This window comes from Erigeron canadensis, chromosome 6 (assembly GCF_010389155.1).
Source record: "Erigeron canadensis isolate Cc75 chromosome 6, C_canadensis_v1, whole genome shotgun sequence".
In the NCBI taxonomy this organism is placed as follows: Eukaryota; Viridiplantae; Streptophyta; class Magnoliopsida; order Asterales; family Asteraceae; genus Erigeron; species Erigeron canadensis.
Genome location: NC_057766.1, coordinates 40062252 through 40078508, shown reverse-complemented (window position 1 = coordinate 40078508; position 16257 = coordinate 40062252). Strand labels below are relative to the sequence as shown.

Genomic DNA, 16257 nt, shown 5'->3' with positions numbered 1-16257 from the left:
TTTTTTTGGAAAGGTAAATTTCTGAGGGTGTACACATACGTTACACCTCAGAACCGCAACACTAGGACCACGTGAGAAGAAAACCCCCAATTAAATAGTCCAAAAGGACGAACCTAAGCCCTCATAGAAGGACCTCAAATATATATCAAAGTTAACCGTGAGAATTCGAACCTGGGACAAATATGTCACCAAGCACATCACTAACCATAAGGGAAAATCATAAGAACTGTTCCGAATTACAGTTCTTACATTCAACGGGTTGATTATTTTCAAATTATTTTCTCGAAAAATGAATGAATAAATAAACATTTAATAAAAAAGGAAATTGAGAAATATTTCTAGCTTTTGTTTGGAGATAACCTTATTTACCATAGGTTTGGTTGAATTTTTTTGACATGTAGATAAATGATTTGTGTTAAAAAAATAATTAAAAATACAAAACATAGAGATTGATTTCATGACAGCAGCAGCAAGGAGGAGTCCACAATACCGATCAATCTTCACACAATTCCTGGAATACACCCACCACAAAAACATCCCACCCGGCAAATCCCTTCACGCCCACGTCATCAAAACCGGCTCCACCCACTCCTGCCCTTACGTCGCCAACGCCCTCGTCAACTTCTACGCCAAATGCCATCTTTTGCCCGACGCCCATCGCGCATTCTTAACCATCCATCACAAAGACATCGTTTCATGGAATTCCTTAATCAACGGCTATTCTCAACTAACCGGCCGTCACAATTCCATCATTGTAATGCAACTTTTCAAACAAATGATGTCACAAGATGTGTTGCCGGATGCCCGAACTTTCGCAGGCGTATTTACCGCTGCTTCGAATTTAATGGATTCTGTTAATGGGAAAGTGGTGCATTGTGTTGCTGTTAAGTTGGGCAAGTGTGAGGATATATTTGTTGGGAGTTCTTTGTTGAATGTATATTGTAAATGTGGCTTGGTTGAGGATGCACGTAAGGTGTTTGATGAAATGCCTGACAGGAATTCGTTTTCTTGGGCGACGATGATTTCTGGGTATTCGATGCAGAGGATTTGTGGTGAGGCGTTTGGGTTGTTTAAGAAGTTGGTTTGTGAAGAAGACGAGTGTGTTAATGAGTTTGTTGTCACGAGTGTTTTGAGTGCGTTTACTTTGCCGGAGTTTGTTGGAGTTGGGTCGCAGATTCATTGTCTTGGACTTAAACATGGGTTGCTGTCTTTCGTGTCTGTTGGGAATGCGATTGTGACAATGTATTCGAAGTGTGGTAGCTTGGATGAGGCTGTTAAGGCGTTTGAGTGGTCTAGTAATAAGAATTCGATTACTTGGTCTGCAATGATTACGGGCTATGCGCAGGGTGGGGATTGTAGAAAGGCGTTGGGGATGTTTAGTAAGATGCATTTGAACGGGTTGGTTGCTAGTGAGTTTACGCTTGTTGGAGTTATCAATGCTTGTAGTGATGGTTTGGCTCTTGGGGAAGGAAAGGAGGCACATGCATACTCGATTAAGTTAGGATTTCAGTATCAGATTTATATAATGACGGCTTTGGTTGATATGTATGCTAAATGTGGTTCCTTGGATGATGCACGAAAGGGGTTTGATCATCTACAAGAACCGGATATTGTGTTTTGGACTTCAATGATTAGTGGGTATGTTCAAAATGGAGAAAATGAGGCCGCCATGGATTTGTTTTGTAGAATGCGGAAACAAGGTATCTCACCCAATGAGCTCACCATGGCAAGTGTGCTCAAAGCATGCTCGAGTCTTGCTGCATTAGAGCAAGGAAAACAAATCCACGCCTCTAGTATTAAACATGGATTTGGGCTTAAGGTTCCTATTGGAGGTGCACTCTCCACCATGTATGCTAAATGTGGAAGCTTCAAAGACGGGGATCTTGTATTTGCAAGGATGCCATCAAGGGATGTTATTTCTTGGAACTCAATGATTTCGGGTCTTGCTCAAAATGGACATGGTAACGAAGCACTTGAATTGTTCAATAAAATGCATATTGAGGGTACAAAGCCGGACTATGTAACATTTGTAAATATTCTCACTGCTTGTAGCCACATGGGAATGGTAGAAAAAGGTTGGGATTTTTTCAATATGATGTCAAATGAGTATGGTATCACTCCAAAATTAGACCATTATGCGTGCATGGTTGATCTTCTAAGCCGTGGGGGAAAGCTCACCGAAGCAAAAGAATTTATCGAATCAGCACCAATAGATCATGGTCTCTGTCTATGGCGTATATTGTTAAGTGCTTGTAGGAATTATCGTTATTATGAATTAGGAGTCTATGCTGGTGAGAAGTTAATGGAATTGGGCTCACAAGAATCTTCTGCATATGTTTTATTAGCTAGTATATATAAGGCTTTGGCAAGGTCAGAAGATGTTGAACGAGTTCGTAAATTGATGAATATCCGTGGGGTGAACAAGGAGCCCGGAGTCAGCTGGATTGACCTTAAGAGTCACTGTAATGTGTTTGTCGTTGGAGACCAGTTGCATCCACAAATAAAAGAAATACGTTCAGAGGTACATAGGTTAGGCAAGCTTATGAAAGATGAAGGTTACTATCCTGAATCTGATTCAAATTTTGCAGATTTAGAATTTTGAGATGCTACAGTAGTACAGCACTACAGCTAGTAAGGATTATGAAACTTGCTATCTGGTTGAGCTTTACCTTTTAAATATCTTCTTTTAAACTCAACAAACCGGTACATATTGCGGATACACATATGTTATCTTGGATTAGAGACCATTATACATAATTGGTGATCTGGGAATCCTTGTTTCTCCATGTGATTTTTGTTTTTCTACACCTGAAAACTTGACGAAGTAATGAAGCACATTCAGGTATGTATTTCCTTTTTACCGAATGCTGTCACTTGTAATATTATTAGTGTTTTTAGTTATTAAGTTCCCACATTACATTTTTTCTTGTGTTTTAGCATGTACAAAATTGATACAAATGAGAAGAAAAAAAATGATAGGGAAGACAAAGAGTCAATAATGGAAGGAACTCTTAATCATTGAAGTTGTTATTTTACCTACCACTATCTTTGATTTTGTTGTTCAAGTTTTGTGGTAGGTTTGCCTTTGGACAGCCTTTGGATTTAGATTTTAAACCCTTTTATATGAACCATTAGGTGAACGTTAGTCCTTGATAAGTCTATATATTTGGAACATTAGGTAGAGCTTTCCATCACATTTTAAGATTGATTTGAATTGTCTCTTGATTCGTATGACTTGCTAACTCTTTGATTTGATATCATATCATATTATAATTTGGCTGATTGACACACTATTTTATGCTTAAATCTAAATATATGTTTGAAACAGTTTACGTGCATACGTTTACAAACCTCAAAGAAAAGGAATTATGATTTTTATGTAAAGAAACACAAGAAAAAGGAAGTGCTTGCTATGCATTTTTACATTAGTAAAAACCCTAGTAATCGCTTGTTTTACTTTTTATGAAGCTCGTCATTTACGTTCTTTTGTTCCCTCTCTAGTCTTGAGTTTCCTCTCGCGATTCTTTCATTTATCCAGCTAATAATATCAGCAAAAACATTATCGGTGTTTTCAGTAAACTCTCCGTAAGTGAGCGCATGCCACATTCCTGGATACATCTTTAAGGTCTTGTCAGTACTAGAAGCAGTTTCGTATAACAGTTTGCTCGTCAAGGGATCGGTCACTTTGTCATCCTCGCCATGTGCAATTAAGAACGGTAATGTTACTTCTTTTAGCCTCTTTTCAAGGTCTACGGCGACATTAAACAATTCCAAAGCAGTTTGTAGGCGCACACGGCCTTTGTAGCATAATGGGTTCTTGCGAATCTGTCACAAGGAAATACACATGCTTAAATTCGTAACAGGGGAAACAGAATTATCGTGACATTGTATAGAGATATTTGAAGTTGATTACTTCCTCTCTAATTTTAGGATCTCTAAAGGCTAGGTCAATGATATCTTCACCAGGAACAACTCTCCAAGTTGGTATGAACCTAGTAAGTTGTAATAAAACACTGAACACAATTTGTGGTGGTTTCATATTGTCAGCAAGCTGAAAAATTAAACTTAAACTGTTAAGAGGGCAATGAAACAATATATAAGCAATGGATTTACGTTTAACAAAAATATATCTATATCTACAAACATATACAAGAAACTGGTAGAAATTTGGAGGGGAGGAGTTGTACACACCTTACACATGGGTGCAACCAAAACACCACCATCCCAGAATTCCGACTTCTTCCTATGTAATCTGAGAACCATTGCTCCTCCCATGGATTCTCCAAGCAATATCCTCAACTTATTCTTGTTCTCTTTCCTTTCTATTAACCAATACATCAAAAATTGCATTCAGTGCTCAAATAGTAGCATTTTTACCCAGCTGTAGTCCGAATTTGCATTAAGAAATAGCAAAAGGGTAAAGGGGTTTTTTTCCTTGAAATTAAGCTATTTTTGCGTTCAACAGTTCCGGGTAAGAAATGGAACTGCTAAACTTAATTATTTAATGATGAAAATGGGTTGTTACTTGATCATTCTATGTTCAACTGATTTTTTTTTTATTATTTTACTTATATATATACAGAATAAAATAACTTTATTTATCCATCAAGCAAGGATAAAAAAAAAAAAACAACTGCCAATATGCCATTCTTCCAAGTTTGAATTGAATCGGTCAAGATTACATTTCAAACTTTTTTTTCTTGAACTGGTAAAAACAGAAAGAATACTTGAAGAACACAATATAAATAATAATAAAACTAACCACAAACGCTCGTGAAAAACTGAGAACAATCATCAACAAGATCATCAAAACAAGGAATATAACCCTGAATTCCATCAGATTTTCCATGGCCTTCATTATCTATTCCGTACACTCCAAATCCTGCTTTCACAAGCCTCATTGCAGCTCCTGTTTATTCAAGTTTTATTTCATTCCATAATACATCAAATAATGCATTTTTTGTTAACAGAATTTTCAAAATAAAGCTTCACCTTTCATGGAGACACTACATTCCATGGCATACCCATGGTTAAGAAACACTAAAGCTTGCGGTTCACTATCAACCGGCATCCATCGATACGTAGAAAGCTTCAATCCCCTTGAATTTGTAATAACTTCCTGAAAATAATGGCAAAAACTTTAGAGTTTCATGCATGATCTTCTAAGAAAACAAAAAACAGAACACTTTGATGTATAAGTTGATATTATTCTTGAAAAAATGGGTCAATTGTACGTACCTCTTCGTATCTGGCATCTGAAGCTTCCTTTGCCTGAAATTTGTGGGAAACGAAACAAAAAGCATATGATCAAAAGAATGAGCCATGAATATTATATTTGAAGATACATATGATACAAAATAGAGAACATACCATGAAACAAAGTGTGTATGTGAGTGTGTTTTAGAAAACACAAATTTGTTTTGATGGATCCTGAGATATTGGAAGTGGGAGACAGAAAAGGAGAGATTTTAGAATCTGAGAAGCTCAAATGCAATAGGGAAGTTTGATCCCTACTAATACGGAGAGGAGAGGTGCACTATGGTTTTTTTTAAATAAATCTTACGGGGTGTTTGGGATTGATTATGTAAAATAGATTTTGCGTTTAAAAACTGTGTTTTGTCTCTGTGTAATCACTTTTTTATGCCAAAATTTTTTTCCATTAAATGCATTATGCAAACGCAATAATCAGATAATCTCTTTAAAACTCAATCCCAAACACACTCTTAAATCTTAATTTATTGGGGGGTAGACTGTATTGGTGTTCTTTTTGGCAAATGATCAAATTCTATGTTTCTCTTATGACTTTTGCTAATCATACTATTTAGCGTTAAATTTGTCGGGGTATGTATAAAAGAGTTGCTATCTATGTATAGATATGAGTATAACAATTTTATACCTGTACTAGACAGTTTAAACACAACCACTATACTAGAAAATATATCAGACCCACTCCCTAGGAAGACAATGTGACTTTTTTGTTAATTCTTAGCATATATGACTTCACTATTTTTTTTAGATCACTTTTAACGTAGCTTCGCTATTTACGGCAGCGATGAAAAAAATAAGTAGTTAAGAGTCCGTTTAGTTGTAGAAAATTAGAAGTGTTGGAAAGTTTTTCAAAGGAAACAGAAAACCTATTGATCAAATGTGATTTTGTTAAAAAGTTTTTTTCCTAAAAAGAGAAAGTTTTCTAATTTATAACTTATACTTTTAAAAACTTGTTTATATTATTAGAAAGTAATTTTCATTTTATAATTGGCTAACTCCTTGTGTTTTTCTAGTTGACAACTAAAAACGTTTTCAAATTTTTGAAGGCTTTTACAGAGATAAAAAACACTTTTTTGTTTCTTGAGAACTGAAAATGGAAAATTATAAAATAACTAAACCCAATTTAAGCCTTCAAGTAAAATTTTTTTTTTTTTTAATATGAAAATTTACAAACTTTTTATGCACGTTAAGTTAATTTCTAAGTACTTTATTTAATATTTTTTTATTTACTTTTATTATAATATCTGAAACTCATATTTGAATCTACTTCACTTATTAGAGACAAAATATCTTACTTCACTCTACTCAATTTGAGATGTTCTTGAGTTTTATTTGAGAAAGAAAGGAAAAGAAACTAAAAGATGTTATAACTTATGTTCTTGGGTTTTTTAAAGAAATGAAGTGAAGTGATTTGAAAAGAAATGAATGAAAAATTCTAGTTAATTTACGTTGTATTGTTTAGTTAACTTAAGAGGGGAAAGGAGAAGAGAGGGAAAGAAAGTTTTCCTTCCCAATCACCTCAAAAATGAGAGGAAAATTTTTTAAACACAAAACAACTACACTCTCCCTCCTAATCCTTTCCACTCATTCTCTTTCCATACTTCAAAAAATCTAAAGAATGTATTTTATAATTTTTTCCTCTTTTCTCCTTTCCTTTCCACCTCTAAATAAACTAAACAATACAGTGTTAGTGTAAAATCAATCATCCCATTTTTGGGATGATTTAGAAAGAAAGAAACAAAGCTCCTTCTTTTCTAATCATTTATTACTCTTTCTTTTTTTTTCTTCTAAATATAAACTCAAGAACAAAGTAGTCACTGGCATTTATTTTTATTTTTATTTTTTCTGGAATTAGAATTCGTTTTGAGCTTTGAATTAGAGAAATAGTCAACCATGTATATCCATGTGATGAAACATGAAGCCTCCAAAAGTAGAGAATTGGTAGCGGGTTCACAAAGACGACGTCATTTGATAATGCGTGGAATTTTGTTAGCGGGACACGATCACATACTCCAATGGTTAAGTTTTCTTGAATGAATTCTAAAGATGTCTCTACTTAACGATCAACTCGTATCTCAAGTGATATATAGATACAATACAACTAGTTACGGATTTGCCACCAATCTCTTTTTAATGAATTTGTTTGACACCAAGATTATCAATTTATCATACTAAATTCAATCAAAGATATCGTTATATACTTCTTATTTATGTATTATCAAAAGGGGCGGTTAGTATTGGCTTGTCTATCAAGCTTTTATGAGAGAAACTAATTTCACGGATCGATGGATAATTGGATAGTTAGCCAAAAATGACTCTACAAAAACAAAGACATAATTTAAACTTTTACGACTATGGATTTAATCATGAAAACGAAAGGTATAAATATTCATGTACTTTTTGCTTACATTTTTAATTTCTATTGTGTTATAAACTTGACTATTTGTTTCTTTTTAAATATATGAAATAAATGTTTGTTGATTATGTTAAAAATGAACTCAATATTATGTAAAAGAATGTTTTCTAGAGGAGGTTGATCCATATATATATCCTTTCTTAGTCATACACTACCAAACATGTTTCGTATTATGGTATAGTATGTCACATTGTGATATATATATATATATATATATATAAACAATTAAATAAGAATAGTCTTAAAATAAGAACGGTGAGAACACTTAAAAAAATCATTTTGATGCATTAAAAGTCCATAAAACTAACATGGTGCATAAATAATTATCATTATTTAAGTGTTTAACAACACATTGATCCGTCAAAATCGAAAAAATCACGTTTTTTGGTGGATGCATCGTTTTGAAGAATATGCATCCAAGATGGATGCACAAAACAAAAAAACATGATTTTCTTCATTTTGACAGGTCAATGTGTTGTTAAACACTTAAATAATGATAATTAGTTATGCACTATGTTAGTTTTACCGACTTTTAATGCATCAGAATGATGTTTTTTAAGTGAATATACCGTTTTTATTTTAAGACTGTTCTCAGCGGAGTGTTATGGTATATATATATATGGTAACACTCCGGTGAGAACATATATACAGACAAAAAGGGAGTGTGGAACTGTGGATCATCACCCTTTCTTGAGCTATCTTAATATATGAGTATATATATGACGACGAGAAGTGGTTGCAATTTGACCAAGGCACAGAGAATAGGAGATGCACGGTCATTTTCTCTAATATCGATGGTTCAAAAGATGCGGGTAAATTATCAATTTAGTCCATCTATAAGGGGGGAAAGAGTGGTTACCCATCCTCCCCCAACACTAACCAATTAAATTCTTACACCTCAATTTTCCCCAATCTTCCCCCGCCTTCCCCAAATCACTGGCGCCACTTTCCCCCATCTTCCCCCATCTCCATCTCATCATTTATTTTTAATACTATATATTTTTAAAAACTATATAGACTAAAACTTATATATATATATATATATATACAATCAAAATTATATAAATTTAAAGTACAGGGGCAATCTGTAAATAATAATAGTATACAGGGACCGAATTGCAATTAATATAAATAAATAAACTAGTCTACAGGGACTAAAATGTAATTAACAATAAAAATAAAAAAATAAAACAGATCTATATCTGTCTCCTTCAACCTATGTATACATATATTCATACATATATATACTCCATTGATGATGATCAAGTTAATAAAAGAAAAAAAAAACGTAGCCCAGATTTTTAGCCAATCACCTTCTCCTTCTCTCTTCCCTCCTTTCTCTCTCTTTTCTTCCCCCCTTTTCTTCTTCTCCCTCATGCGGTGAACCGCCGGCGGCGGTGTGCCCGCGCAGCCCCGCTTCCCCGCGACCACTCCCTCCCCCCTAATGTCTATAGTTTTTGCAAGCACGATTGGCTTAATTTATTGGTCTTTAGTTCTTTACAGGATAATTACCCATATGAAATACTCATGATTTTATTCACTTATAAAATAATCAAGTCTATAATATAATATAACTTTGTGGCTACAAAATAAAAAGTGTGATATAAAAGCATTTGTCAATAGCTTACCATCCTCTATAATCCCTTATAAAATAAATTAGTCTCTCTATCTTAGGAAATTCAACATTTTTTCAATATCCCCATAGTACTCCTAAATAACCCTAACAAATATATTTAAAATGGTTAATTTTTACACCTTAACATTTTTTACATCTAATCATCGACTTATATTTAAAATGATAATCACGGTTAGATGTCTCATCGATATATATCATGAAAATAACCTAAACAACTTGTATTACCGTTACGATATCTCACGCGTTATAAACCGTTGCCGCTACAACGCGTGGGCATCCTTCTAGTTTACTATGAGCAACCTTAGTGAAACAAATTGCACAACAATATGTCAATTTGTCCTTTTTTTTTCTTCACGACAAGATGCATGCCTGTTAGCCGGATCTAAATCTAAATATGCATAATTTATTTAAAAATCTTTAGCCCTTTTTTATTATGCTTTTATCTAATGTTGATTTTCATTTTTTTTTTATTCATTTAGTAATATATTAATTTGTATTCATTTTTATGAAGGGTCTTTTGCATAAAAAGAAAAGTAACTGTTATTATCCTCATTCAACGTTCACATAATCCCCATAACAACCATGGCTACCTATAAGAATACATATTTGATTTTTTATTTTTACCTTATTTCTTTTATGGTAATACTTTTTCATAATGTATCTTTCATTTGTTCTTACGTTCAAGTAATCCCCGGTTAACTACCATAAACACATGACACTATGATGAAGTATTTTTATTAAAATAGTCTTTTGAACCAATTTTTATTTTCTGTGTTGTTTTTCTTTAGCTTTATGATACACTTTTGTAATGTACGTTTATTACGTATCTATCACCGATCTTGTACACATTGCAAGTTTTATGTATCGTTATGTTTTCGCGTGGCCACGCCCTGGTTAAATAGTTATTATAATATAATTTTGTGGAGTGCAAAGGAAAACTTTATTTTGAATACAAACACAAATACTTAAAGGGTGTTTGTGATTGTCTTTTGAGCTGATTTCTGATTATTGTGTTTGCATAATGCAAATAATGAAAGAAATGCTTGACAAAATAAATGATTCCCTGCGTTTTCATAGAGAGAAAACACTGGAAAAGCAGGCGGTGCATACTTTTTTAAAACATAGTTTTTAAATGCATAATTTATTTTACAAACTCAATCCCAAACACTCTCATAATATGCGATTATAGTAAATTGTTTAAAAATGAAAAAGTGGTAGCAATATTAATTCTTTTAAACGATTACATAACATTTTTATAAAAAAAAAAAATGAAATATTAACTGGGCTTTCCAAAGAAACAAAAGATTTCATGAACTGGGCTGAAAGTAGATACAGCCCAAATGTATGTAAATATGTATACATGTATATATTAGCCCTAACCTGTCGCTCATTTGTTAGCAGCAGCTAGGGTTTCATATATTCAAGGCGGCCAGCGTAGTTGACACTCCATCTTCATCAATCAATCAATGGGTACGTAATTTATTTATTTGAATGCTTTTCTTATGATGATGATGATTGTTAATTTTTCAAATTGATGAAAAAATAACAGCGAGAATCAAGGTTCATGAGCTTAGGAGCAAATCAAAGGCTGATTTGTTTGATCAGTTGAAGGATCTCAAGGCTGAACTTGCTCTTCTTCGTGTTGCCAAGGTTACTGGCGGAGCTCCCAACAAACTATCCAAGATGTATATATCTCTCAATATCTCTATATATTATTTTATTATTTTATATATATAAGAAATCAGTTAAAGTAATACATTTTCTTTATTTTTGTTACTGGATTGTAGTATATAGCACACAATAGGTTAGAGCTGTATATGTATTGGATTAGGGTTAGAAATCGAACATGAATTTTTTTGAGCTGTTTTTAACAATCCCATTTAGTATCTAACTGAAATTAATCCTAACAGTAAATTTTGTAAAACTTATCAAGCCTGAACTTAATCTGAAAGTTTTTTTTTTTTTTTTTTTAATTTCCGTTGTTCAATACATTTACGTTTAAATTGGTTGTTGTGGGATGCCAGGATGGTGATACTCTAGATCTTAAAAAAGAGGAATGTTAGAGAAGGATTTATTTATGTTTGTCTACTATGTTGTTTTTTATGTGTCTTTCGTTATGTAATGATGTGATTCTTGTGTGGTGAGCTGCTCTATATGCTTTTACACCTGATTTTGTAAAATAATGTCACTTTTTAATCGACTCTTTGGATTTGTAATATGTCGCAGTTGGTTAATTGTCTCGTTGTTCTGTTCTGTTTTTGTGTAATCTGCAACCTCTGTATATACCTGATTCAAATGTGATGCAAGTTATATATTTTAATTGTATATTGTTGTCTTATCTTGCTTCTGGTTTTCATGATTTTGGTTTCTGTTTATTCTTGCAGTAAAGTGGTGAGGACATCAATTGCTCAGGTTTTGACTGTCATTTCCCAAACCCAGAAGTCTGCTCTTAGGGAAGCCTACAAGGGCAAAAAGTACTTGCCTCTTGATTTGCGTCCAAAGAAAACCAGAGCCATCCGTAGACGTCTTACCAAGCATCAGGTATTACTGTATTGTCTTTTCTTTTATGCCATTTCGCGCACTTACTTCAATTGATTATATATTTGCTGGGAAGATTCCAGACTCTTTTTCCAGTTGCTCAGTTTGTTGGATTTATGTATTGATTGTTCAAATAGAGATGTTTTCTGAGATTGTTTTTCTGTGTATTTAGGCTTCATTGAAGACTGAAAGAGAGAAGAAGAAGGAAAAGTACTTCCCTTTGAGGAAATATGCTATCAAGGCCTAAGATGATAATTATTAAGGATGAGATTTAGGTACTGATGTATGTTAATCTCTTTCCATTTTTGAATTCAAGTTGTGTAAGATCCGTCAGAAATTATGTATTTGATAGTTTGTCTGCTATGAGTTACAATATGGTTGACATTGGAGGTTGCTCTTTATGCTTTTAGTTATGTGAACTTGCTTTCGTAGAAGGTTGGTTTTACCTTTTTTTTTTTTTTACGTTTTTGGTTGCTATGTGTGGTCAGCTGTATGTATCTACGATCACGACATACCTCAAAGACTGAATTTCAAACCAAACGTCATACACTCTCATCTCACAAAGTGTTTATACACATACACTGATACACACCCTCTTATACGAGAGGTCTCAATTAAAATCTTATAGGTACCATTTTGGAGGTGGAGATTCAGAGACAATATGCTGAAACTATGGATAACTCCTAAGTCTCATATACATATATACACTTTAGCTAACACCTCTCAGGTGTTACTGAATAGTGCTCAACATCTAAAAAATGCATCTTTTTTTGGGTTTCATTGAAATTTTCCAAGGCCGATGATTGTGGATATTTCTTCACGACAATGAAAAAGAAAATTCCCTTGTGTATGTGTAATCGTGTAAGGCTGTGTACATCAAAAACTCCCCATAAACAGTCTAGGACCTGAAAATGGTTGAAGACAACATTGGGTGTTCATTATTTTTTTTAGATTTTTTTTTTAATCTTAATTTTCATGGTACCATCACTTTTTATTAGTTTATAACAATACACAAGTTTTTTTTAGCATGTTGTACAAACTACAAACCAATAATATTGTGTGTGGTAGATATATCACTTATGTGGTATGAATATCACTTTCAATTTAAAAAAACATTAAGTTTGTGGTAAAAATGTTATAAGAGGGAATCGTTTATTTTTTGCTCTTATAGTGTTTTTTTTTTTTTCCTTTTCCAAATTGGTCTAGCACAACAAAATTTTGGAAAAAACACCCATGGACTATTAATCCCCGTCACAAGAATTTTGGAAAGCACCCATATGTATGTGTACAAAACCATGTCTAACAGGAAGATTTTATGTTAAACAAACAATTTCATAAGACCTTATAGCCCTTCATATAAAAAATTTAGAACTTTTTGTACGGATGCGACATTTTTCGAGGCGTATGATATAAATACGAACTTTTGCTTTTGAATTTGTAAATCTACGAAAACCGGTGTCTAAGACACCGGTCTTCATTTTTTTGTACCAAAGCTGGTGTCTAAGACACCGGTCATACATTACGTGACACTTTTTCTGACGAAGCCGGTGTCTTAGACACCGGTCTTCCAAAAGTCGATATCTAATCAAATAATGAAATAAGCAAAGATAACATTTGGCTGGAAGAGAAATACATCGACTAAGTCCGGTGTCTAAGGCACCAGTTTTGGCAGTTAAGTGCAAATCACCAGAAACCCCGTCCTTAGACACCGACTTTGGTGTAAAAAGTGAAGACCTGTGTCTATGACACCGGCTTTGTCAAGGAAATGTGCCATGTAATGTAAGACTGGTGTCTTAAACGCCGGCTTTGGTCCAAAAAAATGAAGACCGGTGCCTAAGACACCGGTTTTCGTAGTTTTACAAAGCAAAAATTCGTATTTACACCATACGCCTCGAAAAATGTCGCATCAGTACAAAAATTCAAATATTTAACTACATACAACATAGAATTAAGAGGACGCTATTGTTTACATCTATACGGCTTAAACATTGATGATCTTTAGCTACGACAATGGTCTTCTAAAGCAACCTAAAGTCTCGATTTCTTGTCCTATATATTCTAGCTATCATAGACAGGCGCCTTTCATATGTATTAGGCTCGGGAAATGCGTGTATATCCTAGGCTAGTTGAATTTTAGCCAACTAGCTAGGCTGGGTAAATTCCAGGTTCAATTTGGATATGATGGACCAATTCCATAACACTAATACCAAGTGGCTGAATTTGTGGCCAAAATTTGAAGTTCGTAGATGACTTTGTTGTGTTTTTGGGAACTATTATGCTTATTTGACTATACACTATTCACTATTTCAGGGATTTTATCCAAATTGTATGTATTTCAACACCTCATTTACATGGGTATGATGATGACATTATCTTGGAATGTAATTCTTGATATATATGCAACCTATATTACACACTCATCAACAATAACGAGACTTAATCCCTGCAAGCGGGGTATGGAAGAGGTGACACGTAAAAAGTCTTGCCTCTACTGAATTGGAGGTAGAGAGTCTGCTTCCATTTATTTTTGAGTTTGACTAGCTAGAAGTTGGACATTAAATACACTCTGCATTATAATTGGGTCTGTATCCACTTGTATTTGCATCGTAGAAAATTAAATCTAAGTTTCGACTTTTAAGTTTTAAAATCACTGGCAGGAAATGCTTTCATTTCGCAACTTTTGAAAAAGATGACTCAATTTCCATCTGATATAAATATACTTTAAATGGGTTTGACCGACTATGTGATTTAAAGTTTTCAGAGTCAGAACCGGAAGAAGTTATAAGTGTATTTGTCCGTTGGGTGTAAATATAACAATACAAATAATGTCATGAATAATATATTGTAAGAGTAAGGTTCAAAGTTTTGGGACAGTTCTAAGAGTAGAATTAAATTTGATGTACGTATTATTAGTTTTCTTAAAAAAAAAGAAAAAAATTATCTTATAAAATAACCATATACTAGAATAAGCTATTTGCAACTAAACTAATCATCGTATGTTTATCACTTTTTCCTGTTTATAGTTTTATCACCTCAGTTCCTCCTTGTTATTTTTTAAAATAAAAATACAATTAACACACCATGTCACCACAAGTCCACAACCTATAATAACTTTTCATTTTCCCTTCTCTTTCCTCGACATTTTATATTTTTATTAGTAACTAGGTCTTTTACTCGCACGATGTGCGGTTATTTAAAAATGTTGTTTTAGTTATATGAATATTTATAATAACTTTTAACAACTATACATTATTTAGGCATGTACATATAAATCTATATTATCATTAAATGGAAATTTTTACATTTATTGAAATAGATAAATTCAAAATATAACTCTTATTATTTATGAAAATCTTTGCATTTATATAAAAACATACGTTATCAAATATTCATATTAACTATCACATATTATACTTCATGCAATACTAATAAACATAAAATGAAGTTAAAATGTAAATATAATGTAAAATCATAACGATCTTTTATTTTTTGCAAAGTGATATGTGACTTATTAGAATTTCATCACACTCTTTCAAATAAAATAGTTTCATAAAACTTACTTCATCAAATAATAAAATTCGTAAAAATTGAAAAACTTTAATTATATATAGTTAGAAACTAAATTCAAATTATAATTAAATTATAAAGAACAAACCTATGATTCAAATTACGTTGAATTCACCTAGTAATTGATAATAGTTTTTATAAAACGTAAAATCACCACCACGAAAAGGATAAAAAAATATATTACAATGTGATATATAATATTGGTTATATTGGATAGTAAAATTAAGAAATAAAGAATTTGAAAACCAAATATTTTCCAATTTTAAAAATAGATTTTAAATTCGTACGGTTTTTATTATGATATAGAATGTGATTTTTTACTTTTATTTTTGTAAGACTTTGTTTATATATAGATTTTATTTTTATTTAATTTAATAGTTTTAGATAATATAATTTTGTAGATTTATATATTGTAAAAAAACTAGCATTGAACCCGCGCAATGCGGCGACGGTTTGGTGGTGACGACGATTGGCGGTGGTGACGGTGGCTTTGGTGGTATTGTTCATGGTGGGTGCAACTGTGTAAGTAATTTGTGTAAATGTAATTGATGTAAAGTGATAGTATATATAATTTAAAAGATAAAGGATTAATGATGTAAATTAATTTATAAAGGGTAAAATAGTAATTTTCCATCTAACACTTTTATGAGAGAGAATGTGATAATTATTATAAGATAGTATAGATATAGAGATGTCACATAGGATAAAGACTTATGTGGCAATTTTTAAAAATAGCTTTAAATTGTAGAAGACTTTATAATGATAGGATAACTATTGTTTTAATATTTATATAGATATAGATATAAACATATATATCCATTTACACATATAA

At 32.6% G+C, this 16257-nt stretch overlaps 3 protein-coding genes across 3 annotated transcripts; 2 read left to right on the top strand and 1 right to left on the bottom strand.

Moving 5' to 3' along the window:
• The first annotated feature begins 453 nt into the window (after positions 1-453).
• Positions 454-4046, top strand: LOC122602861 (pentatricopeptide repeat-containing protein At2g33680). The gene is made up of 2 exons (XM_043775467.1): positions 454-2842; positions 3576-4046. Exon 1 carries the CDS (start codon positions 458-460, stop codon positions 2600-2602), a length of 2145 nt encoding a protein of 714 aa, XP_043631402.1. The 5' UTR covers positions 454-457; the 3' UTR covers positions 2603-2842; positions 3576-4046.
• LOC122602865 (caffeoylshikimate esterase-like) lies at positions 3306-5575 on the bottom strand. The gene is made up of 7 exons (XM_043775472.1): positions 5371-5575; positions 5239-5271; positions 4993-5119; positions 4763-4909; positions 4192-4322; positions 3914-4051; positions 3306-3825 (listed from the first exon to the last, which is right to left on the bottom strand). Exons 1-7 carry the CDS (start codon positions 5371-5373, stop codon positions 3454-3456), a joined length of 951 nt encoding a protein of 316 aa, XP_043631407.1. The 5' UTR covers positions 5374-5575; the 3' UTR covers positions 3306-3453.
• Positions 5576-10681: 5106 nt separating this feature from the next.
• On the top strand, positions 10682-12292 carry LOC122602870 (60S ribosomal protein L35-2-like). Its single transcript, XM_043775479.1, has 4 exons — positions 10682-10790; positions 10870-11005; positions 11705-11861; positions 12031-12292. The coding sequence occupies exons 1-4, from the start codon at positions 10787-10789 to the stop codon at positions 12103-12105; spliced, it is 372 nt and encodes a 123-aa protein (XP_043631414.1). The 5' UTR covers positions 10682-10786; the 3' UTR covers positions 12106-12292.
• The last annotated feature ends 3965 nt before the right edge of the window (positions 12293-16257 follow it).